Below are 27,532 nucleotides of genomic sequence, written 5' to 3'. Positions count from 1 at the left end.
TCATCCAAACAGAAAATGAATAAGGAAACACAAGCTTTAAATGACACAATAGACCAGATAGATTTAATTGATATTTATAGGACATTCCATTCAAAAACAGCAGATTACACTTTCTTCTCAAGTGTGCATGGAACATTCTCCAGGATAGATTGCATCTTGGGTCACAAATCAAGCCTCAGTAAATTTAAGAAGATTGAAATCATATGAAGCATCTTTTCTGACCAAAACATTATGAGATTAGAAATCAATTACAGGGAAAAAGCATAAAAAGCACAAACACATGGAGGTTACTAAATAACCAAGAGATCACTGAAGAAATCAAAGAGGAAATCAGAAAATACCTACAGACAAATGACAATGAAGCCACGACAATCGAAAACTTATGGGATGCAGGAAAAGCAGCTCTAAGAGGGAAGTTTATAGCAATATAATCTACCTCAAGAAATAACAGACATCGCAAATAAACAGTCTAATCTTACACCTAAAAGAACGAGAGAAAGAAGAACAAACAAAACCCAAACTTAGTAGAAGGAAAAAAATCATAAAGATCAAGCAGAAATAAATGAAATAGAAACAAAGAAAACAATAGCAAAGACCAATAAAACTAAAAGCTGGTTCTTTGAGAAGATGAACAAAATTGATAAACCATTAGCCAGACTCATCAAGAAAAAGATGGAGAGGACGCAAATCATTAAAATTGGTAATGAAAAAGGAGAAGTTACAACAGACACCGCAGAAATACAAAGCATCCTAAGAGACTACTACAAGCAACTCTATGCCAATAAAATGGACAATCAGGAAGAAATGGACAAGTTCTTAGAAAGGTATAACCTTCCAAGACTGAACCAGGATGAAATAGAAAATATGAACAGACCAATCACAAGTAATGAAAATGAAACGGTGATTAAAAATCTTCCAACAAACAAATGTCCAGGACCAGATGCCTTCATAGGTGAATTCTATCAAACATTTAGAGAAGAGCTAACACCCATCCTTCTCAAACTCTTCCAAAAAATTGCAGAGGAAGGAACACTCCCAAACTTGTTCTATGAAGCCACCATCACCCTGATACCAAAACTAGACAAAGATATTACAAAAAAGGAAAATTACAGACCAATATCATTCATGTATATAGAAGCAAAATCCTCAAGAAAGTGCTAGCAAACAGAATCCAAAAACCCATTAAAAGGATCATACATCAGGATAAAATGGAATTTATCCCAGGGATGCAAGGATTCTTCAATATGTGCAAATCAGTCAATGTGATACACCATATTAATAAATTGAAGAATAAAAACCATATGATCATTGCAATCGATGCAGAAAAAGCTTTTGACAAAATTCAACACACATTTATTATAAAAACTCTCCAGAAAGTGGGCATAGAGGGAACCTACCTCAACATAATAAAGGCCATATACGACCAAGCCACAGCAAACATCATTCTCAATAGTGAAAAACTGAAAGCATTTCCTCTAAGATCAGGAATGAGACAAGGATGTCCACTCTCACCACTAATATTCAACATAGTTTTGAAAGTCCTAGCCACAGCAATCAGAGAAGAAAAAGAAATAAAAGGAATACAAATTGGAAAAGAAGAAGTAAAATTGTCACTGTTTGCAGATGACATGATATTATGCATAGAGAATCCTAAAAATGCTACCAGAAAACTACTAGAGCTAATCACTGAATTTGGTAAACTTGCAGGATACAAAATTAATGCACAGAAATCTCTTGCATTCCTATACACTAATGATGAAAAACTAAGGAAACACTCCCATTTACCATTGCAACAAAAAGATAAAACACCTAGGAATAAACCTACCTAGGGAGACAAAAGACCTGTATGCAGAAAACTATAAGACACTGATGAAAGAAATTAAATATGATACACACAGATGGAGAGATATACCATGTACTTGGATTGGAAGAATCAATATTGTGAAAATGACTATACTACCCAAAGCAATCTACAGATTCAATGCAATCCCTATCAAATTACCAATGGCATTTTTTTACAGAACTAGAACTAAAAATCTTAAAATTTATATGGAGACACAAAAGACCCCGAACAGCCAAAGTGGTCTCGAGGGAAAAAAATGGAGCTGGAGGAATCAGGCTCCCAGACTTCAGACTATACTACAAAGCTACAGTAATCAAGACAATATGGTACTGGCACAAAAACAGAAATACAGATCAATGGAACAGGATAGAAAGCCCAGAGATAAACCCACACACCTATGGTCAACTAATCTATGACAAAGGAGGCAAGGATATACAATGGAGAAAAGATAGTCTCTTCAATAACTGGGAAACCTGGACAGCTGCATGTAAAAGAGTGAAATTAGAACACTCCCTAACACCATACACAAAAATAAACTCAAAATGGATTAGAGACCTAAATGTAAGACTGGACACTATAAAACTCTTAGAGGAAAACATAGGAAGAACACTCTTTGATATAAATCACAGCAAGATCTTTTATGATCTACCTCCTAGAGTAATGGAAATAAAAATAAACAAATGGGATCTAATGAAACTTAAAAGCTTTTGCACAGAAAAGGAAACCATAAACAAGACGAAAAGACAGCCCTCAGAATGGGAGAAAATATTTGCAAACGAATCAATGGACAAAGCATTAATCTCCAAAATATATAAACAGCTCATGCGACTCAATATTAAAAAAATAAACAACCCAATCCAAAAATGGGCAGAAGTCCTAAATAGACATTTCTCCAAGAAGACATACAGATGGCAAAGAAGCATATGATATGCTGCTCAACATCACTAATCATTAGAGAAATGCAAATCAAAACTGCAATGAGGTATCACTTCACCAGAATGATAGAATGGTCATCATCAAAAGATCTACAAACAATAAATGCTGGAGAGGGTGTGGAGAAAGGGAACCCTCTTCCACTGCTGGTGGGAATGTAAATTGATACAGCCACTATGGAGAACAGTATGGAGGTTTCTTAAAAAACTAAAAATAGAATTACTATATGACCCAGCAATCCCAGTACTGGGCATATACCCAGAGAAAACCATAATTCAAAAAGACACATGCACCCCAATGTTCATTGCAGCACTATTTACAATAGCCAAGACATGGAAGCAACCTAAATGCCCATTGACAGATGAATGGATAAAGAAGTTGAGGTACATATATACAATGGAATATTACTCAACCATAAAAATGAATGAAATTGGGTCATTTGTAGAGATGTGGATGGATCTAGAGACTGTCATACAGAGTGAAGTAAGTCAGAAAGAGAAAAACAAATATCGTATATCAACGCATATATGTGGACACTAGAAAAATGGGACAGACAAACCGGTTTGCAGGGCAGAAATTGGGACACAGATGCAGAGAACAAACATATGGACACCAAGGGGGGCAAGTGGGGCGGGTGTTGGTGGTGTGATGAATTGGGAGATTGGGATTGACATATATACACTAATATGTATAAAAATTGATAGCTAATAAGAACCTGCTGTATAAAAAATAAATAAAATAAAATTCAAAAAAGACTTCAAAATGTATATTTGGATCCCATTTTTATAAAACATATAATCATATACAAATGGAAGTATATGTATTTCATTTTTAGGAGTAATTATCTTAGGTTGCTAGGAATTTTGGTGGTAATTTCCTCAGTTTTGCTTATCTTTATTTTCATTTTTTAAAATTGAAAAAATTACCTGTGTAATTTTTCTTAGAGAAAATAATCACTTAAAAATAAAGGTATTCACTGTTTTTTATATGACTGGGATAATTTATTTTAGGAATGCTAGAGATAAGAAAGATACAGAAAACAAATTGCTAAAATCCATTTACATATTTGCATTGTTCATGAGTTTTAATACAAAACATTTGTATATTAATTTTTTAAATTTTTTGTATCATCTTCTTGCTACAAAGATATTCTTTAAAAAGGAAACACAGTTAATCATGCTTACAAATATAATAGAAATATTTGGGTCATACATTAAGTTTTTTCATTTTCAGGTTTGTAATACACATACATTATAAGTTTAATACACTTTAAAATAATTTAACTGTACTACTTTGTTTTCAAATGTAATTAATACTTCCCTATCACAATAATATACTTTTCTGTCTTAGCTTTTCTTTCTGATACTTAATTTCCTTTAGGCTAAATGTTCGTATTGTTTCCTTTTACCAGATAAGAAAATAAAAGCTTGGACGGATCATCCAACTTTCCTAAGACCATATACCTAGTAAGTATTATAGCTGAGATTTGAACCCAAGCATTCTGATTCCAGAATCCATTTGTCTAACCACCACCTAATATTTGTAAGTCTCTGATTATTAAGCACCATGATAGATATGTATTATGTTATCTGCTAACTGATTATGTTAGTCACTTTACACAAAAGGGAAAGCTATTTCCCGTATGGTCTATAGTCATATTCAGGATGACCCAGAGACTCAAAATAAATATTTTAAGTAATTGAAGTCAGAATAAAAAGGGAAGGAAGAAAGGCATAAAGTGAGAAGGTCAATCAGATTTATGCTGGAAAGTTTATTCATAAGAGGGGAAAGAACATAGTTTGGAGATATAATGACTCATAATGTCCATGATGTGGATAGGAAATAAACTAGGAAACAAACCACAGTTCTGAAATGAGAAGGCTTTGAGAGTACTGTAAAGTTTTTTCAACTTAAGTTCCATGTTTTCTATAAAGTACTTGTATTTATAAATTGAAACTTCATATTTTGTGGATTAAAGCCATTCTTTTGAAAATGAAGTCATTGACTGTCCAGTAATAAAAGTAAACTTACTGGTGGACTTGAAACCCTTCAAGGATAATTTCCATTTCTCTTTCCCATTTTGATTCAGTTGTGTTGCTGCTTGTGTTATTAACAGTTCATGTTGTTCTTATTACTTTGCTTAATTTAATAAGATCCTTCCCTCTAATTGTACATGTTTACTTTGTACAGTTTTTTAAAAGTCAATTTTGGCCACTTAGCTGTCTGAATATTAAACTCAACTCCATTTAAATATAGTTAAATATAATCTGGGGTATTTTTGCTAATTGGTTAGCTATTTAAATGGTTTAGGTGGATAAACTACAAACTAATTGTATTCTGCAATAGAAAAGACTATGAAAATGTTTTGGTGCTTCGTTAAAAATTAAGACTTAATTGTTCTACTTTGAAAGGGAGAAGTAACATATAAAACTGCATTTGGGGGTAATAGAACTGAAAACATTTTACTTGGTCTAGTGTTCACCTCTACAAATCCTACAAGTATCATTGATTAATCCTAACAGGTTTTTTTTTTTTTTTTTTTGAAGTTGGCCAGTGATCATAAAGATGAAAAGCCTAGTTACAAAAAAACTTGTAAATTTTTTTAAAGATATTTTATTGACCATAAGTCAATATTAGAGACTAATAATAATACTATAGTTTCCCTATTAAGTGTAAATGGTTTTTGTCTATGGATCCCCTTAGAAGAAAGTGCATTCTATCTGCTCATATTCATGAAAGAGAGAAAGAAGTATAGTGTCACTAGGATCTCAAAATATTTTTTTCATTTAATATTAGAGCAGAAGATGGTTTCTTAATCCCTTGAAGCACAATACAGAAATGTTTGGTTCTCAGTGAGAGGTAACTCTGTCTGGCTCTTATCACTAAAGAAAATTGAGTTAGAAATGGAGTATATCTGTGTTAGTCACTAACAGTTATAAAGTTTATATAAGAGTGACAGTTTGCCCTACAAAATACTTAGTAATTGTGTCACATCATGTGTTTCCAGGTGCCAAGCAACTGTTCCTGGTTTTATTATAGATTCACTCCCTGCCAGTTTATTGTGTTTCAAACAATAGCTAATGCAGACCATGGGAACCTCGGCTAAAAAGTATTCCCTGACAGTATCCGGATGTCATACATATGTTTCTAGTGGGAAAACAAGGTGGATAACACTGTGCCATTGAATAATAAACAAATAATATATAAAGTTACTTCATTAGTATGAGGAAATTTATGCTAAATTAGGAAGCATGTTTGTTTAGGATAGGAAATGCTATATAAGTTGAACATGCAAAGAAAAAAACAATTTCTTCTGTCTGGAAATTTAATAAACAAAATGTTTAGGTTTTCCAGGTGTTTGTCAGAGTTAAATTGGTTTTCCACTCAGTTTCCATCCTTCTATTCTAATAGTGTTCATTTACTTTGTCTCATTCTAAGGGATGACTATAAAACATTTTTTTTAAATGTTAGTGTTCTTTTTGTGTTGTAAGAGGAGCTAATTAAACTTACTTGTATTTTTCCCCAGAATATTTTTCAAAGAAACACCAAAATAAATTTTATTTCAGTCTTATTAAATGCAAAAAATGATTTAAAAGGGGTACTGTCAAATTTATCAAGAGTAAATGCATCTACTTTTTCAGTTTTTTATTTATTGTTACAGAAAGAGCACTGAGCAGGTGTACTTGGCTAACATAATGCAATGAATTAAAATTCTCATTTAGATCTGAGGGAAAAAAATAAACAATTTCATGTCAGATTAAATTAAGGTTTCTACATAAAAGGTAATTAACAAGTATTTTCAGAATTTATTCATACAAGGTAAACCTTCATAAGGTAACACTTAGCTTCAAGGGTAATTAGTGCTTCTTAATTCTAAATTAATTACTTATATATTAATATTATATTATCATATAATATCAATTACTTATATTAATAACAATACTAAAGTGATTTTTATTGTTTATATTGCTTGTTGCCTCAATTCCTTATGAAAAAGATAAAACCGTATCCATTTTACATCAGTATGCTCTGTGTACTCAAAATAAACACAGGCCAGTTGTGCTCATTCACATGGTCACATCATTGAATGTCAGGAAAGCAGCTACCTAAGCCACTTTGGGCAACCCAAATGAAAAAGTTCTCTCAGTCATCATTAGGTCACATGATTTTTTTTTTTTTACATTCGCCATTAGTTTAGCCTGGGCTTGATTATATGCTGGAGGCAGAGGTCCCTAGAAACAATGTGAAGCTGTATAAGGCAAGTGGCATCTCTGCTGCATTCTATTTCTAAAAGCAAGTCACAGGGCCAGCTGAGGAGATGCTATAAAGTCACATTGCAAAGAGCATGAATATAGGGAGGGGTGGAGAATTATGGCCATTTTTGCAATCAAATACACCATGTGTTTAATATTGAAGTGGGGGAGGGACAATACTACCACCAATATAACAAGCATGCATTGAATATTTATCATGTACCAGGTGTATATGATTATGCTTCACAAAACTTTTATAAGATTTTATTGTTCCCATTTTACTAATGGGAAAACTGAGGCAATACAGGATGATGTTTGTGTTATAACAAAAGTATTGATGACAATATTTTTATGTTCAAAATTAAATAACCTTGAATTATTCTGAGATGTAAAAATCACTTATTAGAAGAAAAAAATCTGTTGTTAGGAGGAAAAAAATAAAAGAACAGAATCACCTTTACAAGTGGGAGAGTCTAATACCTAAAATAGAAATGCTATCACCTATTTCTGTTAATCAGATAATGTTGTCTTCCTGGACAAAGAACACTGTCTTTCATGGACTATGGTAATACTGAGCAGTGATAATAATATTTAAATGTCTTCCTATCTATGTAATTAGTATAGGGAATTCCTATCAATGTTCTTGCTATATTCCATAGATGTCACCAGTGTTTTTTGAATGAGGGTAAACAGTGGTACCTTTTATCAGCACCTGTTGTATTTTGTGTGTGTGTGTGAAAAGTACATATACATCAAATATATATATGTATATATATTTTAATTCCCTTATTTACTGACTCACTTAGCTGCAACCAGTTTACATGTCAAAGAAATGAGAGAAGGAAAGAGAAGGCACAAAGTTTCTGAAAGTCAGAAGGGTTTTATATCAAGATAGGAATGCTGTGAACTCATACTTAACCATAAAATATGGACAATAACATGAAAAGAATTCCTCACTGTATTACTTAGCAAGAACAAGATTCCTAAATGTTTAGAAGGATACCTAATTTGTCTTAAAATTCTGCTGTCTAGCAAGCATGGTTAATTTTACCGTATGGTTCATGGACATTACAAATTAGGGAGATTATGAAAATGTCCTTGATTAGAAGTCAGGAGACTATTCTGAATGCTGCTCTCCATTATAAACCATGTGACTTCATGCAAATTAATGTTTGCAAGCCTCAGTTTTCCCATTTATAATGCAGTATTGAAATGATGATACCTGCCCTGCCTTCCTAACTGAATTTTGCAAAACTCAAAGTTGATGATGTGGTGATGGTGTTGTGTAAACTCTACAGCACTAGACAGATATCAGGAATGACTGATAATGGCAATGGGACATATGTATTGGTACCTCTGCTGCACCGACCATGGGTTATAGAAGTTTATGAAGATTTCTTCTTCAAAGTGTGCACTCAACCTGTTTCTAATTTAGACAACACTCTACCATTTATATGGTAATAAGATAGAAGAATAGATCAAAACATTTATATTATTAGAAGCTAGTAAAATATAAAGCCCCCATCTGTGGGACTGTGATATACAAATGGAACAGTTTTGAATCACAATAAGTAAAAAACTACTGTCAACTTTTCTATTCTTTTGCAACAATTTAATAAGGAGATGTCATGACAGATTTTATGATCTTCTAAGCAAGGTAGAATATCAGCAATTTGAGAAAAGAGGGGAATGCAATGCATGATAAAACTGGGAGGAGCAACCGTGCGCAAGGAGTCATCTAATGTTTCAGAGATCCCACTTAATAGATGGGGATGTAAGTTTTAGTTAAGAGAAAGCAGTCCATAATGGATGATAATGTCAGTAGTAGCCACTGTGTATTTAGCTTGGTCTCTGTATCACTTCTTTACATGTATTGTCGTGTTTATTCTTAACAACATCAGTACAGACTATTAGTCTCCCTTTACAAATAAGAATACAGGTTTAAAAGATTATGTAAACTGGCCACAAAATGTCACCCAAACGGCTCAGTAGCAGGCTCAGTCTTGAATCCAGCTCTAGCTATTACAAAAAGGTAAAGGATAGTAAGAAAATATTTGAGGCTTCAGTCATGTTTTTTATTTGGAACCATCTTACTTTTTTTTTTCACTAATCCAGTCTGATTTTACACAGAGTTTTATTATAGATAGTTCAGTGAGAAGAAAATTATTTCTCCCACTTAGAGAAGTTAATTGCTTGTAAAAATATTAAAAGTTTAAAGTGTTGAGAGCTATTTCAACACCTCATTAAGTTTGCACAGAATTGGTAATAAATTCAAAAATTTACTTGAGTATTTATTTAGCTCCTTTACTAGGCACTATGTAGAATAGAAAAAAATGAAAAATATGAATTATCACTTCTTGGGGGAACTTATGGCTTCTTTGGCAATAAGGCACCGTAAATAATAACAATCTAAAATTTAAATAATAAGTTTTTAAAATAGCAATCTTAAATTAAAAGTAATAGTTTTAAAAATAATGAAAATACAACTTCTTAAAGCAATCTTGAGAAAGAAAAATGGAGCTGGAGGAATCAGGCTCCTGGACTTCAGACTATACTACAAAGCTACAAAAATCAAGACAGTATGGTACAGGCACAAAAACAGAAATATAGATCAATGGAACAGGATAGAAAGCCCAGAGATAAACCCACACACCTATGGTCAACTAATCTATGACAAAGGAGGCAAGGATATACAATGGAGAAAAGATAGTCTCTTCAATAACTGGGAAACCTGGACAGCTGCATGTAAAAGAGTGAAATTAGAACACTCCCTAACACCATATACAAAAATAAACTCAAAATGGATTAGAGACCTAAATGTAAGACTGGACACTATAAAACTCTTAGAGGAAAACATAGGAAGAACACTCTTTGACATAAATCACAGCAAGATCTTTTTTGATCCACCTCCTAGAGAAATGGAAATAAAACCAAAAATAAACAAATGGGACCTAACGAAACTTCAAAACTTTTGCACAGCAAAGGAAACGATAAACAAGATGAAAAGACAATCCTCAGAATGGGAGAAAATATTTGCAAACAAAGCAACTGACAAAGGATTAATCTCCAAAATTTACAAGCAGCTCAATATGAAAACAAAAACAACCCAATCCAAAAATGGGCAGAAGACCTAAATAGACATTTCTCCAAAGAATGTACAGATTGCCAATAAACACATGAAAGGATGCTCAACATCACTAATCACCAGAGAAATGCAAATCAAAACTGCAATGAGGTATCACCTCACACCAGTCAGAATGGCCATCATCAAAAAATCTACTAACAATAAATGCTGGAGAGGGTGTGGAGAAAGGGAACCCTCTTGCATTGTTGGTGGGAATGTAAATTGATACAGCCACTATGGAGAACAGTATGGAGGTTCCTTAAAAAACTACAAATAGAACTACCATACAACCCAGCAATCCCACTACTGGGCATATACCCTGAGAAAACCATAATTCAAAAAGAGTCATGTACCACAATGTTCATTGCAGCTCTATTTACAATAGCCAGGTTGTGGAAGCAACCTAAGTGTCCATCAATAGATGAATGGATAAAGAAGATGTGGCACATATATACAATGGAATATTACTCAGCCATAAAAAGAAACGAAATTGAGTTATTTGTAGTGAGGTGGATGGACCTAGAGACTGTCATACAGAGTGAAGTAAGTCAGAAAGAGAAAAACAAATACCATATGCTAACACATATATATGGAATCTAAAAAAAAAAAGTTCTGAAGAACCTGTGGGCAAGACAGGAATAAAGATGCAGACATAGAGAATGGACTTGAGGATACGGGGACGGGGAAAGGTAAGCTGGGACGAAGTGAGAGAGTGGCATGGACTTATATACACTACCAAATGTAAAATAGATAGCTAGTGGGAAGCAGCCACATAGCACAGGGAGATCAGCTCGGTGCTTTGTGACCACCTAGAGGAGTGGGATAGGGAAAGTGGGAGGGAAACACAAGAGGGAGGAGATATGGGGATATATGTATATGTATAGCTGATTCACTTTGTTATAAAGCAGAAACTAATACACCATTGTAAAGCAATTATACTCCAATAAAGATGTTTAAAAGAAAACAGAAAGCAGGGCTTCCCTGGTAGCACAGTGGTTGAGAATCCGCCTGCCGATGCAGGGGACACGGGTTTGTGCCCCGGTCCGGGAAGATCCCACATGCTGCGGAGTGGCTGGGCCCGTGAGCCATGGCCGCTGAGCCTGCGCGTCCGGAGCCTGTGCTCCGCAACGGGAGAGGCCACAACACTGAGAGGCCAGCGTACCGCAAAAAAATAAAATAAACAAAAAACAGTAGAGGGAACCAGAAAACCTCAATTTTTGCATTAGGACTTAGATGGGAGGCTGTTGTTACTTAGTGATTATACATATTTCCAAATAATTTTATTGATATGCATAAATTAATTTGGAAAACACATTAATAAATTAATAAAAATTTTAAAAAATAATGAAAAAATTTTTGACTTAGAAAAGTCAAAAAGAAAAAGAACAATTCCAGTGAGAGGTCAGAGAAATATGGCAAGTAGGGAAAGAAGAGATTCTGAAGGCTTGGATGTTCCATAGCATTATAGTTGAACGGTCATGGATAGAGATGGCGCAAAATTATTCTAGGTATAAGGATTTGCAAGGACTTAGGAGGCAATGAAAGGTGAAGCATCCTCACTCTTTAGGTGGAGGAATAGCAAGCAGTAAATTTGAAAAAGTAGTAGAGGTGATTAAAGGTCATGTTAGGAAATTGTGATTGTATTAGTTTATAAGGATAGAGTTTGAATGAAGATCTGAAAAGGACAGAGCTACGCTTTAAAGAGCGTAGAGCGTAGAGCGTAGAGTGCTTTTGGTGTACACAAAAAAGGAGAGACTGGATATGAGGGGCCTAGGGAGGAAACTCTTGCAAGGGATCAGTCAAGAGGTAATTAAGATCTGTTCCAGAATTGTAGGAGGGAAATAGAAAGAAAAGGCTGAATATGTAATATGGAGAATTTGCTGATTGAATAGATGTTAACTTTAAAAAAAAATGGGAAGTCTAAGTAAGTACTAACTCTTAGTTGTTCAGTCTGAGGAGGAAGTTCTTATTTAGGGTGAAATATAATGGGATCAGTTGAATTTGAAATAATTTAGAGGCCTCAAATGGGGATGTTAAGCAGACAATGAATATTTGGAATTTCAGCATAGTAATTGGATCTGACGAACATAGGTTTTGAAGTTACACACAGAGTTGACTTTTGAAGTCTTGGAAGTGGATAATGAGCAAAAGAAAAGGAAATAGAGAGATAAAGATTAAAGAGGGAACTATTTGAAACACCTGCATTTAGGATTTGAGAAGAAAAAACAAAGCCTAGGATTCTGCATTCTAAAGGTTTTATTGAAAAATAAAGGCAGTTGTAAAGTGCAGTAGAGGTGCCATGAAAAATAAGATTAGAGACTGGATTCCGTGTTTAAGATTGCTAACATTTGAGGGAATATTTACTGTGGAACCTCAGAGCCAAATCCATATTTTTAGATACTAAAGAATGAGGAGAGAGAAGAAAAGAGGGACTTAATATTAAGAGAGAGCCGATCCAGGTAATTCGATCCACTAACTGTACATATCTGGAAGTCTTGAACTTCTAGGCCAGACTTTCACTTTGATAAAATCAAATGAATATTTTCAAGACTTTTTCTCTTTAAACTGTGTATATATAGCCCAAGACTTAAAACCTGGTTCAGGCAATCAGATTTGAAATGACAAAAATACTTATTCTTTGAAAAATTAGATGCAAACTTGCAGTCTTTTAAAATAGGAACAAAAGGAAAAATATTCAACTAAAAGAGTTCCTAAAATTGACCTTTTTAAATGGTGTACCACAGGGAAGGAACAAAACAAAGAGCCAGTCTTCCAAAATGGAGATAAAGGTGGAACAGAACTTGCCTGGTAAGGGTAGATGTCACAGGAAGTCCAACATAGGTAATGGTAGAATTTATTGGGGAAACGATAGATTATAACTCAGTGTTTATTACGGAACATAAGTATAGCATTTGTCTAAAAAAAATTTTTTTAAAGAATTCCTCCTTGCTCATTTGAAGTGCAAAGGCTAGAGGAAATTATAGTAATTTGGGGAAATTTTACACAGCTGCCATTGTTGACCCTCTATTAAGGAGTGTCCAAATGCGAACAAAGAGAAGCAGTATGCCAATATTTCTTGTCCTTTTAAGGACACAGAGGGAGTTTGTGAGCACCATAACTTAAGCCTCTAAAATAGGCTCACACAGTATCCAAGAAATTCATAGTGTAAAACAAACAGTTAAGTGCAGCGTCAAGAAACACTGGACTCCAAAGCAGTATTTTCTCTGTGGTCTAATGATTGGAACCAAGCATCTGTTTGTTACAAGGATCACCCCCCAACTCACGTGAGACTCTTCACCTGTTTGTGCTTCCCAATCACAAGAATCATACCACTGATTGAAAACACACACACCTAACTTTGTAAGTGATAAGTTTTCCTGATGGTCAAATATTCTTTCTTTCTTTCTTTATTTTGCGGTATGCGGGCCTCTCACTGTTGTGGCCTCTCCCGTTGCGGAGCACAGGCTCTGGACGCGCAGGCTCAGCGGCCATGGCTCACGGGCCCAGCCGCTCCGCGGCACGTGGGATCTTCCCGGACCGGGGCACAAACCCGCGTCCCCTGCATCGGCAGGCGGACTCCCAAGCACTGCGCCACCAGGGGAGCCCGATGGTCAAATATTACATTATGTGTATTAATAAAGAAAAATAATTTTTGATGAATGAGCTTTCATTTATCAGTTGAGTAACATTTCTTCAGCTGTGTCATCAGCAAGTGACAGAGAATCTAAATTAAACATACTTACATATAAATTAAATCTATTCATTAATAATTTAACAGTCCAGATATAGATACTATATTTGATTTCAGATGAGGCTTGATCCAATGACTCAAATGGTATGAACAAAGGCCGTTTCTTCTCCATCTCTCTGTTCTGTACTCTACAATAATAACATTATCCCAAAGCTTCAAAATTGGTCTCTTTGGCAGTTTTAGGTTCTCCCCTTAAGGTACGGAGCATGGCTTCAGCAGGTGTTGGCTTCAATTCTTCATACCATGCTCTACCAGGGGAAGAAAAAGCCATCTTCCTCCCACCAATCTCAGCAAATGTTCTCTGGCATCTCATAACCTCTAGCTGGACAATAATCCAATCACTCTGTCAATCACTGTGGCTGAAGGTAAGGATAAATCAGTGGCTTAACCAAATTCTACTCCCAAAATAGAGAATGGAGTTAAGAGTGGAGTCAATCTCACCACCATCACCTATCAAGTGACTAGAAAATAATAATTCCCCAGAGGAAAGTTGTAGTCTATTTTACTCATCTCTCCTTCAAATAAAAACAAAAACAAAAGAGGGGGCATGAAATAATGCTGAGTGACAAAAACATCAGGTGTTTACAACAGTCTCTCCTAGGCTCCTTAGTTGAGGAAAAGTCTAAGTAAAACATTACCCCTAACAGAGACTATTAACAACTTCATCATATTAATACAAAGTAACGATTAGAGTAAACTGCAGGCTCATTTAATATACCAACCAAATACAAATATTGAATCAGAAGAAAAGGAGATAGTTTGCAAAATAGAGTACTGCTTTGTACTCACCTAAGGAGAAAGTTCCTACCAGCCAAGATAAGGCTCTAGCAGATTTGCTTCTTTAGGCAGGTGTGCCTTTTCCAATTCTCTGTACTTTTCAGTACAGCCCCATTAGTATATTTAATACATTAGTATAAGTTTTAGCTTCAGTTAAATCTCCATTTCTGAGGTAGATATCCCTAGTAGAAAAATAATTTTTTTTTCAGTGTAGCTTATTAAATTCATTCCCTGGAATAAGTCAATCACTGGAAAGGCTGACTGACATAGGTGTTCACAGGGCCTAATCAACCCTTGACAATCAATAAAAAAAAAAACCAAGGTATTACTGAATAACTGCTATGGCATAAGCTGCCTATCAGATTTTGAGATGTGTATGGCTAAGAGACCAGACTCTGTGGGAATCATGGAAACAAAACGTAAGGCCTTTTCTGATTTTTAATCTGCATGCAGCACTACAACAAGAAATACTCCACCTCTACAACAAAAAGTATGCTGGGAATTTCAGGAAACTGTAGGGCTTGTATTTCTACGCCAACTTTTCTCATCCACTTGTGAATTTAGAAAATACTTATGAGGAGAAGGAAAGGATATTTGATAAGTGGCGGAGCACCATTCTGAGGGAAAATGAATCCTTAAATATTGATTTTAATTTTAAATATTGCTGGATGAGAATCACGGCGTGGGGAAAAACTTTGTACCATTATAACTTGAGCAGAACACTTCATTTTGAAAACTTGGTCATGTAAATATTGATTCTCATTAAATTCTGGGTTCTAGATTCCATGGAGGAATACCCTTAATTCTATTAATATCATGTATCATATTGATTGATTTCTGTATGTTAAACCAACCTTGCATTCTTCTGCTTTATTGTTTTATCTATCATAGAAAGTGAGGTATGGAGGTCTCCAACTATTATTTTTGAATTGTCTATTTCTTCCTTCAGTTTTATCGGGTTTTCTTCATGTATTTTTGAGACTCTGGTTTTAGTTGCATACATGTTTATAATTGCTACATCTTCCTTATGCACTTAACCTTTTATCATTATGAAATATCACTCTTCCTCCTTTTTATGTTTTAAAGTTTATTTTGTCTGATATTAGTATAGCCACTCCAGCTCCCTTATGGTTGCTGTTTGTATGGTATATATTTTTCTATTCTTTTCTTTTCAATATCTGTACCTTTGAATCTAAACTATGTCTCCTGTAGACAGCATATGTTTGGATCATGTCTTGTCATCCAATCTCTAATTTCTGCCTTTTGATTGGGTTTTTAATTCATTCACATTTTTTTCAACTCTTTATTTTTTTTTAGAGCAGACTTAGGCTTTCAGCAAAATTGAGGCAATGGTACAGAGACTTGCCATATATATCCTGTCCCCACAGATGCACAGCCACTCCCCACTATCAGCATCCCACACTACAGGGGTACATTTTTTTATAATTGTGAACCTACATTGACACATAATAATCACCCAAAGTCCATAGTTTACATTAGTGTTCACTCTTGGTGTTGTACATTCCATGGGTTTGAATAAATGTGTAATGTCACGTTTCCATCATTTTCACTGCGCTAAAAATCTTCTGTGCTCCACGAATTCATCCCCTCCCTGACCCCATCACAAACTCCTGACAGCCCCTATCTTTCATTGTCTTCATAGTTTTACCTTTTCCAGAATGTCATACAGCTGTTATCATACAGTATGTAGCCTTTTCTAATTGGCTTTTCTCACTAAGCAATATGCAAAAAGTTCTTCCATGTCTTTTCATGGCTTGATAGCTCCTTTTTTTTTATCAGTGAATAATATTCCACTGTATGGATGTACCACAGTTTATCCACTCACACACTGAAGAATCTTGGTTGCTTCCAAGTTTGGGCAATTATGAATAAAGCTGCTGTAGTCATTCATGTGCTGGTTTTTGTGTGGATGTAAGTTTGTAACCCTTTTGAATGAATATAAAGGAGCGGGATTCCTGGATAGTATGGTAAGAATACATTTCGTTTTGTGAGAAATTACCAAACTGTCTTCCAAAATAGGCACACTATTTTGCATCCCTACCAGCAATGTATTAGAGTTCTTGTTGCTCCACATCCTTGTCAGCATTTGGTATTGTCATTGTCCCAGATTTTGGCCATTCTAAATGGTATGTGGTGGTATCTAATTATTGTTTTAATCAGCATTTCCTTGATGACATATGACTTGGAGCATCTTTTCATATTCTTATTTGTCATCTGTATATTTTCTCTGGTGAGATGTCTGTTAAGGTCTTTGACCCATTTTTAATCAGTTTGTTTTCTGACTGTTGAGTTTTAAGAGTTCTTTATATATGTTTTAGATAACAGTCCTTTATCAGATGTGTCTTGCAAATATTTTCACCTAGTCTGTGGTTTGTCTTCTCATTCTCTTGACATTATTTTTCACAGAGCAAAAAAATTTTTTTTCTTTTTAAAACTTTATTTCAACATAACTATACTTACAGAAATACACTCATATTAGTTAATAGAATGCAATTTAACTTACCCTACATTATTCAGACCAAAAAACTTGGTACATGGTTTGCTTTAAAAAAGAAAGAAAAAGCATTTGCAATCTGGTTTATTTTTCATCTATTACAAATGTATATAAAAGATCCACCATCAAATGTTGCTAAAGCAAACAGCATGAACCTTGAAAAATTAAACTTTGGTTTGTCTCTGAAAAATAACATGTATTGCACTGTAAAAGTTTATAAAATTTGTGCAACAAAACATTGTTGTAACGTTTCAATGCCAGTTCACAAAGTTCGATAACTAATGGATGTTGATGAGGGTGGGGAGAGCCTATGTGTACGTATGAAAATATAAAAGCTATCCAATCTAGTTAATATTGCATGTAGATAACAAGTTTGCTCAAACCAAGATTCAGATAATTTCTTGAATCTGAATTAACACTACCAGTCCAGTACATCGCTGAGGTCAACAAGGAAACTGCACAGTAGCTGTTTTTCTGATTTGTGCAGAAAAGAAAATGAAGTTTCTTCCCCCAGGCTTTCAGCCTAGAACTGAAACTACAGGAAAGGTATTCCTTCCATTGTCAACATTCATGGAGTGATATGGGAAGACTCAAACTTAAATCTGAATTAGCACTCAGATGCAAAATAGTCTGCAAAGTTAAAGACCACATGACTTTAGAAGTGACTCTAGAGGAACTCTAAAGTCATGATAAAGATAAAATGGCCCATTTGGGGAGACCAGAGTACAACATCCAGCCATAGTTGTAAGAAATCTTAACAAAAAATGCAGCCTTTTGTGAATGACACCTCAATTTATCTTAAAAAAAAAAAAAAAAGGCAGCCCCATAGAAGCAGCTCTGAAAAGAGGAAAAACATATAAATACCTTGAAAAACAATGTGATTATAGGTTCAAAAGATAGGTAAAATAGATATATTTTTATAAGACTACCAAGGATTAGGCTTAAAACATATTCTAATATTTCAACTTTTGCTCTAGTACTAAACATCAATCTACAAATAACATGTTCACTTTTCATTCCTTTATCGGAAGGGAAAATTCTAGCTTCAATCCTATCCAGTGGAGGGTAAACTGAGAAAACAAAAAGATTCAAACAGTTCCATGCAAATATCACATTTTTCAAATGGAAGAACTCCCAACTAGACCAGAAGTTCTTACTACTAATGTACTTTTCATTGAAACAATTTTTCGTAAGTGCAAATACATGGCATTAAGGTTCAGAACCTAATATAGACCTGACAATCAAGTCCTTGTTTTCTAGAAGAAAGGCCTCCAGTCCACTCAATTTCCAGTAACAATGTTTTCACAGGTCACTTTAATAATAACAAGTTTTAATTTCCTTCATACTCACAGAGCAAAATTTTTTAATTTTAAGGAAGTTCAGCTTATCAGTTATTACTTTCAGAGATTGTGCTATTGGTGGTATATATCTAAAAAGTCATTGCTCTACCCAAGGTCGTCTAAGTTTTTTTTCCTATGTTATCTCTTTATGTAGGAGTTTTATAATTTTGTGTTTTACATTTAGGTCTGAGATTCATTTTGAGTTAATTTTGCGAAGGGTGTTAGGTCTATGTCTATGCCTAGATTTTTTCTTTCTTTTTTCTTTTTTTTGCATGTGAATCTCCAGTTGTTCCAGCACAAACCCTCACATTTTAACATTATTATTGATATGGTTGAAATTACAACCTGCCATTTTGGTTTTTGTTCTCTCAATGTCTCATGTCTTTCTTATTCCTCTATTACTCCTTTACTGTCTTCTTTTGTATTAAGTGAATATTTTCTAGTGTAACATTTGTATTCCTTTAAGAATTTTTAATTGTGTATTTTTAAGTGTTTATTTTCTGTTTGATTTAAAGTTTTCAATATACATATTAACTTGTAAAATCTCCCTCAGATTTATACTAAGTCAATTCTAGCAAAATAAAGAAACTTTACTCGTATATAACTCCATTCCCTACCCCTTTTATTGTGCTTTTATTGTTATACATATTAGGTCATTATATGTTACAAACTCAACAATACATTGTTATAATTATTATTTTATGTAATCTTATGCCTTAAAGAAGCTGAAAGAAGAAAGTCAAATAAGTACACATTTATAGAGTTTGTTATATTAACCTTCTTATTTACCATTTATGATTCGTGTCATTTCTTTTTGTGGATTTTACTTACCATTTGGTGTCGTTTTCTTGCTCCAGTGCAACTTTTTGCCACCTGCCTGCTTTGTGCTGATATTGTCAAATATATTACATTTCTGTATGTACAAAAATATAATGAAATAATATGTTTTCCAAAATTTCTCCTTAAATCAGATAAAAGAAGAAAAAGGGAAATCTATAATTATATGTTCTTTTACACAACCTGCTTAATTGCCTTTACTGGAACTCTTTTTTGTATTTATGGCTTAGATTTAATGTCCATTGTTACTCGTTTTCAGCCTAAAAAACGTCCTTTAGTATTTCTTGTATGGCAGGTCCACTAGCTGTACAAGAGTGAATTTTTTCAGCTTTTGTTATCTGGGAATGTTTTAATTTCACTTTCATTTTAGAAAGATAGTTTTGCTATTTATAAGATTCTTTGTTGGCTGTTTTTAACTTACAGCATTTCTAACCCGTCATCCCACTGAATTCTCATCCATTGTTTCCGATGTGTAGTCAACTATTAATCTTATCAGGGTTTTCTTACACTTGAGGAGCTGTTTTTTCTCTTGCTGCTTTCAAGATTCTCTTTGTCTTTCAGCATTTTGTGTGTGATTTGTATACATATGGATATTTTGCATTTATTCTGTTTGAAGTTCTTGGATGTGTAGACTAATGTTTTCCATCAAATTCGAGAAGTTCTCAGCCATTATTGCTTTATTTCATTACAGCATCTATTATTTCTGCCCCTTTCTTTTTCCTCCCTCTGGTACTCCCATTATTCATATGTTGGTACACTTAATGGTATTCAACATTTCTCTAAGGATCTGTTCATTTTCCTTCATTATTTTTCTCTTCACATTCATATTCCATAATCTCTACTGATTTATCTTCAAATTTGCCAATTCTTTCTTTTGTCAGCTCAAATCTATTGTTGAGCCCCTCTAGAAAATATTTATTTTGGCCATTTTATTTTTCAACTCCAGAATTTGCATTTGGCCTTTTAAAATACTTTACAGGGTGTACTCTCATGCTTTTGCAAAAATGTTCCTATAAAAGGGTTTCATCTTCAAAGAATTCATGGAAAACACTGACAAGTACAGGTTTCTGGTAACTGACTATACCGCTGAACTAAATGAATAAGCATTTTCAGAACTCTAATGGAAACCTGATGAATTCATAAAAGTGCTAACAAAAGATCAAGATGAAAAAAAAATTAATTACATGGGACTGAGTGAACTGATGAGGATGACTATAATTTTTGTGACTTTCTGTTTGAATAAAAAAAAAAATCTCACAAGGACTCAGAGGCAAAAAATATACAAATCAATTTTCACTGCATAGTGAAGGAGCTGTTACAGTGGAGGATTATTGGACTGAATGTCAATATTATGCCATAGTGTGAGTGTGTTTCATGTTTGGTAATTGCAATCATTGTTGCTTTTGTTGTGGTCATCCATTTACAATGCTTGGTGTCAGTTTATTTATCTCTTGTAAAAATAAAATACAGTGTGTGTGTGTGTGTGTGTGTGTGTGTGTGTGTGTGTGTGTGAGAAAAACAAAACAATACAAGCAAATCAGTCATAGCATCTTAAAAAAATAAATAAAATCAAATACTTTACATTTCTCTACTGATATTTTCTATTTGATGAAACATTGTCCTCACACCTTCCTTTAATTATTTATGTGTACATAGTTTCCTTTTGTTCTTTGCATACACTTATTATGGAGGCTTTGAAGTCTTTGCCTGCTAAGTTCCGCATTTGGACTCCTTAAAAACCAGTTTCAGTTGCCTGATTTTTTTTTCTTGCGTATGGATCATCTTTTCCTATCTCTCTGCATATCTCATGAATTTTGGCTGAAAATTAGAAACTTTAAATGTGCTGTAGCAATTTCTGGATACTAATACCCTCCTTCATGGGTTAATGTAGCCGCTGTTTGTTTAGTCATTTATTTATTTATTTATTTATTTGACTGATCTGACTCTGTGACACCTACTTTGCCTCCTGTGCGGCCTCTGATGTCCCTGTCAGATATTCTTGTTTTTATCTTGTAGCCTGTCTACCTAAGGGTTGCCTTAGGGACTGCATAAGCCTCTTATTGTTTGAAGATTGCACTTAAGCCTTCTTTGGCCAGTTAGATTTTTGCACTTCACCCTTGCATGTACATGTGGCTTGGAGGCTGTTATGACAATTCAAGGAGTTCGTGGTTTTGCCCCATGCTCAACCAGGATTTAGTACCTTCTATTTTGCCTTTCTGATAACTTCTGAAAAGGTACAGTCTTGGGCATGCACACAGTCTTCCACCCTACTAAGGGTGTGTATGATTTTATTTTTAAGGCTGGCATCCCAGGAGTTGCCTTAGTCAGTAAGTGTAGCTTAATATACAATTAGTGGTTGGTCAGAGGTTGTGCTTAAGGTCCTAGAGCCAGTGAGACTTCTGTTCTTTGTTGACTGATCTCTATGCTGCTTGGGGAACGTTTTCAAGTTTGCCCCACTCCCTGCTCTGATTGCTCCTGAGTGAGTGATGCACAGAGCTTGCACACAGCACTCGTTACCAGCAGGGTTGACTGTGATCCCAGGAGAGCTCTTCTTGGGGGTCTCTTTTCTTGGTTCTCCCTATGAAACTTCTGCTTACTTTATCATTTTGCTTATTTCTATTTGTATCAAGGAGTTTTGAGAATCCTTTTAATTACTTTCACCAAAATCTCTGCTCTTTTCAACAATGTCCTTTGACATGAAATTCTCCACGCTCTGTTCCACACAGTCTTTTTCCTCAGGGAGAGCTATAAAGCTCTTTGTCTTTAAGGCCTGCCTCTCCCTAGGGCAGAACCTCTATGGCACTGCACAGGAGCTGAAGACAGAGGCAGTGGCCTGATTCTCACAGAGCGACACCTCTGCTGACAGGTATGTTCTGGGCAATCCCTGGGAGCATGGAGCAGTGTTCCTTAGTCTCCCAGGGTGAAATCTCTGACCTATAAAATGAGCTGGGCAGAAACGTGTGGGTCACTGCCTTTTGATCAGCCTGCCATACCTGGGTAGTTTCTATTTTATGAGTGGGGTTTATGAAGGAAGAGAGAACTGGTCCTCTCAGCTACTCTTTCTTGCCTGGAATAAAGCTTCTGCAGCATGGGACAGAGGGAGATGAGAAAAGCTGGCAGCCTGTTCCTCTCAAGTTGAAAATGTAGCCCTAGACTGGAACTTTGGGGAAGAGGGACCCCCTCCTTCTTTACAGCACTCACCAGAATTAGAACTCTTGGAATAGTTTTCATGAGAAGGAGACTGTGGGAAAGGGAGAGGAAGGAAGTGGGTTGTGGCCCAAATGCCACAGACTCTCACTGTTCTTTCCGAGATTTCATAGATTTTCTTGAATGAGTGTTTCTCCATTTTCTGTATGCCCTTACAGCAAGTTCCAGATTCATTAAATAATTGTCTCAATATTTTTTTCCCATTTAAATCGTTTTTTGTTGGGAAGAGAGTCTGCTGTGCTACTCACTCCTCTATTCCTAACAGGGCTCACAAAACACCGTGAACGTTGAAAGTCAAGATCATAAATACTCAAGTAAAAATTTTTTAAAAGAACACGTTCATGAGCTTGTTTGGAATAAAGATTTATGACAGGTTGTAAACCAGGGTTTTCTCTAGCTGTTTAGTCAGAGTTGTGCCCTGTTTTGAGCAGCATATGGAATGCTTCTAAAGTGTGCTTTTGGTCACTGAGAGTCAGAGGGAAGGGAAATTGAGTAAACCTCATTTTCTCTAACATAACTGCTCTGTTTAGCACGGTGAAGTTAGAGACAAGGGAGCAATTGTAGAACTCCATTTCATCTTTAAGGAAGGCTGTCATCTAGGCTTGGTAAGGCTAAACATAGACTGCCACATAACGGGCTACCCTGTGGGAAACCACTCAAGCATCCTGAATCAGCTCTGCCCAAGTTCTGTGCACTTCCATTCCAAAAACTAGTAACCAATGGGATCCAATCATCTAGGAATGACTGCTCTTTCAATGGTTTCAGAAATCAAACTATTCAGGTGATAGTCTTTGGCTGAGGACTGGTTGGAAAGAATAATCAGTATCATATACATTTAGTGGTTCAGAGAAAAGTAGAATTTCTGTGGGACACTAAGAGGATGCCATGAGTACTGACAAACTTCAGGTCCACTTACCTCCCTGAGAATTGTCTCATTCCTTTGTAACAAGTCAGGCTTAAGATGACATTATCTCCTAGATCTGTGGGCAGTAAAACTGACTTTAAAGGATGTGGTAGACAGAAAAATGACCCCCCAGAAAATGTCCATGTCTTAATCCCCAGAATTCATAAATATGTTATGTTACTGGCAAAGAGGATAAAAGGTTGCAGATGTAATTAATGTGATAATCACCTGACCTTAAAACAACTAAATTGTAAAGATTATCCAGGTATGTCCAATGTAACCACAATAGTCCTTAAATGGGAAAAAAAGGCAGAAAAGTGAGTGTCAGAGTGATGCAATGTGAAAAAGATTTGACTCAACATTACTGGCCTTGAAGACGGTACGGAGTCATGAGTCAAGGAATGTGGGTGGCCTCTAAAAACTGGAAAAGGCAAGAAAAGAGATTCTTCCTTAGAGCCTCCAGAAGGAATCCAGCCCTGCTGACACCTTGATTTTAGTCCACTGAGGCTCATTTCAGACTTCTGACCCCCAGAACTGTGACATAATAAATGTATGTTGTTTTAAGCCACTAAGTACGTGGTGATGTGTTATAGCAACAATAGAAAACAAAAACAAGGTGGCTGAGCTCTACACTCTCACTTTACAGATGAGACACTGATGTTCCCAGGTGTGAGGTGACTAGCTACACATCCCACAGGCAGTAGAGGCAAAGGTCACTAATTCCAATTCTCCACACAACTCAGACACCAACCAACACGTTCATCTGTAGCACAGATAAAATGGGAATGATAACACATGGCTTCCGGGGTAAACTGTGGGTTAAAATATCTATCCCACGACTGGCAAAGACCTCATCATTGTCCAGTGTTAGCATGGGTGTCCACTGCCTGAGCTGCCCTTTTTCTACACTACTGGTCTAACAAAACACTTCTTTATATCAAACTGTAGTTTGCCTCCCATGGTCTATGCCCATTGTTCTAATTCTACTCTTCATGTCATGAACAAAATCTCTATACCTGCAAGTATTTGATGTTGATAGTAATCCTCCTGAACCACTTCTTCAGGCCAAACATCATGGATTTTATTCTTCATCTGGTGCAGATCAGAATCTTTGCCTCCCTGCTCCAGTTCCACAGAATGAGCACTACTTTGCTCAAAGGCATCCTTCCTGAAAGTGACATCTAGATTCCTACACAACATCCATATATATGCTAAAAAAGGCAGAACTGAACAGGACAATTTTCTAGCAGTCCTATTAATGGTTCCTAGATCTCACACTGGGCTGGCTCGACCCCCATTGCATAACCATGTAGTTGACTTAGGGTCCTCAATTACTCAATAAATTATGCAGCATTTGTTCATGTGAAAAATTCATCCTGTAAAGTGTAGCCCACTTTCCAAACTGTCTAGACGTTTGTAGATTCTCATTCTGTCATCCCATATAATTTGAATCTTTATCCATCTACCAGCCTGGTGTCATCTTAACTGTAACACAATCTCGATAAGCATGTGGAATAAAAATGAGCATTAGGAGCCCTAGTGAGCTCCCAGTACTGTGGCTCCCAGAGTTTTGGATTTCTTGGATCAAGAAAAATTTAAATAAAATTTTGGGAACTGACTAGAGTTAATGGTCTTTTATTTTGACAAAAGAGATAGTCAAGCAAATAGACAAACATTAACATGTACTATTACCATAATATCATAATTTTAATATTCAAAATGTAGAAAGGACAGAAATCTCAAAAAAATTAGTCCTTTAAAAAAATAGTTGACATTTATGTGTACGTATACACCCAGACACAAATAAATATATAAATTCCATACACTGTAATTGTCTATATTTTTTCATCTATCCACAAATCAATAAAAACTCCTTCAAGCTGGCCCACGTCCTTGGAACCATTTAGTAACCACTTTTGTAGCTTGTCTAACTATATCCAGCATCCTTGATATATTTCTTTCATTTACTTATTAAAATATTTGCTAAGTAGTTTGATGATTTTTTAATGTTTACTCCATACTCTGGGATGCAATGAATCCAGGTGGGAAAATTTGAAACTGTGGGATCAAATGTTTTTGTAAATTTCTCATCCATATTATACTTCAGTTTTCTCTTTCCAATACCTATTTTATCCTATTTAATACAAAAGTCCTTCACTGACAGGAAACATACAAGCAAAGTATTACCATGTGGCCACCTATTTTATATATCACATGCATGTCTATAAAATACACAGGTCTTAGTTCACTTTAATTTACTAAAATAATATGAAAGGGGGGAAACATATTGATCTACTATGTAAGGGCACTACTTGGAATTGAAAGATAAAACATACAGTTTCTGCCCTTGAATAGCATACACACTGCACTGACACATACACTTAAGAAGTAAGTTATTTCATGTACAGCTTCTCTTAAGAATGTGGAAGATTTGTTACCTCCAGGACCCAGATCCTGTGTGACAACACTCAAGTAGAGCAGAGTGACTGCCATGCCCTTGGGTGGGACAAGCTCCCTCCTTTTTTTCCCAGTCCCTTCCATTCCCGAGGGTTGTCTACACAGTGAGGCCAAGTGTTAGTCGCATCACTCATGCAAATGCACCATGTTTTTACCAAAAGTGGGGACAAATAGTATTGACTAACTTTTCTTAAACCTGGCCACACTTCACTCACTTATAGAGGGTAAACAGACAGGCCAAGAGGAGATTGCAATATTAGGACAACATGTGCAGTAATCGAAGTAAGTATAATACCAGGTACATGAGATGCACCAATCAAACAGAGCCACATCTTATAATCCAGTCCAGTGTAGCTGTGTTTAAGAATCAAAGCAATGCTGTGAATTCCAAGTGCCCAATAAACTGCTTTCTGGCCATGGCTGCAGTGCCAGCTCAACTGTGGCCTTTTCCTGGCACAACCTCAATGAACAAGGGTTGTTTCTTTTTTTTTTTTTTTTGTCCCACCCAGGGGCTGAATATTTTAATGGTCATGGATTTGCTTCTCACAGGTGCTAGTTTCAGTCTCAGTGGAGTATGTCATATTCTGGCAGGAGGCACTGCATGAAAGTTTTCAAGGCTGAAAATATAGCTTAGAAAAACATGCAAACAATGTGCTGCTGTGGATTTGGATTCCTTCTTATTCTGGAAAGAATTCCAATATTTCTACCATACTCCCAGCAGGAAAGACTTTTTTTCCTTCTTTCTACTTATTAATGTGGAATGTCAAGCATTCAGGGGAAGAAATTGCATCAGTCTCCCAGTTTCAGAACCATGATAATTTGTAGTTCCCCTGGTTGGTAAGGTGGGGTTGACTAATACGGAAAAGAGAAAATAATTCTCTTTGGAGTCTTCATTTTTCCAATATGCTTTAAGGAAGCATAGGTGCAAAGCTTTTGTAGTCAAGAAAAACAACATACCACATGCCGCGGAGCAGCTGGGCCCGTGAGCCATGGCCGCTGAGCCTGCGCGTCCGGAGCCTGTGCTCCGCATCGGGAGAGGCCACAACAGTGAGGTCCGCGTACCGCAAAAAAAAAAAAAAGAAAGAAAAAAGAAAAACAACATAAGTTCTAGTTACTTGAGGCCAAGACCACCTTCTCAGGAAGTACAATTATCTTACTCAAAGATGAACTAACTTATATGTTGATAGAACCAAGCTGAGATCCTTGTAATTTTTGTGAATAATAAATAACTAATAATACCCCTCAGTCCCGACCCTCTCCTAAGCAGTGTGTAGATACCTAAAATATTAGCTACCTAGAGTATGTCTATTAAATATATGCCCACCAAGTAAGCAGGGGAGAGGGTCTTTACTCCCTCTGAAGCTTCTTGCTTGGGAAGTTTAGATCTTTTAATCAAATGAAACTGACAATTTGATAAGATAAATCAAGCATGTGGAAAGACTGAGTTTGATCAGTCCTAGACTTTATTCCTAATCTCCACTTCAGTACAGTGTACTCTCTGTCTTCTCAGGCTCTAGTTCTTAAAATGGTCACATGCCATTTCTGATCTGCTCATCTAGATGGAAGAATGACCAAGTGTGTCCTAGCCTAG

The 27,532-nt window shown here is 35.6% G+C and overlaps 1 protein-coding gene across 1 annotated transcript in view; it reads right to left on the bottom strand.

Moving 5' to 3' along the window:
* The window catches only part of LOC115851494 (uncharacterized), a 206,618-nt gene extending 180,593 nt beyond the window's left edge, over window positions 1-26,025 (bottom strand). Inside the window, exons 1-2 of the mRNA XM_060283514.1 lie at window positions 25,923-26,025; window positions 24,501-24,695 (exon numbers count right to left, since the gene is read on the bottom strand). Of these exons, the coding sequence (XP_060139497.1) occupies window positions 24,501-24,695; window positions 25,923-26,025 (298 nt within the window). The remainder of the gene's footprint in view (window positions 1-24,500; window positions 24,696-25,922) is intronic.
* Between the last annotated feature and the right edge of the window lie 1,507 nt (window positions 26,026-27,532).

The sequence above is a fragment of the Globicephala melas genome, chromosome 14 (genome assembly GCF_963455315.2).
Source record: "Globicephala melas chromosome 14, mGloMel1.2, whole genome shotgun sequence".
NCBI lineage: Eukaryota > Metazoa > Chordata > Mammalia > Artiodactyla > Delphinidae > Globicephala > Globicephala melas.
This window is presented reverse-complemented; position numbering and strand designations above follow the sequence as displayed.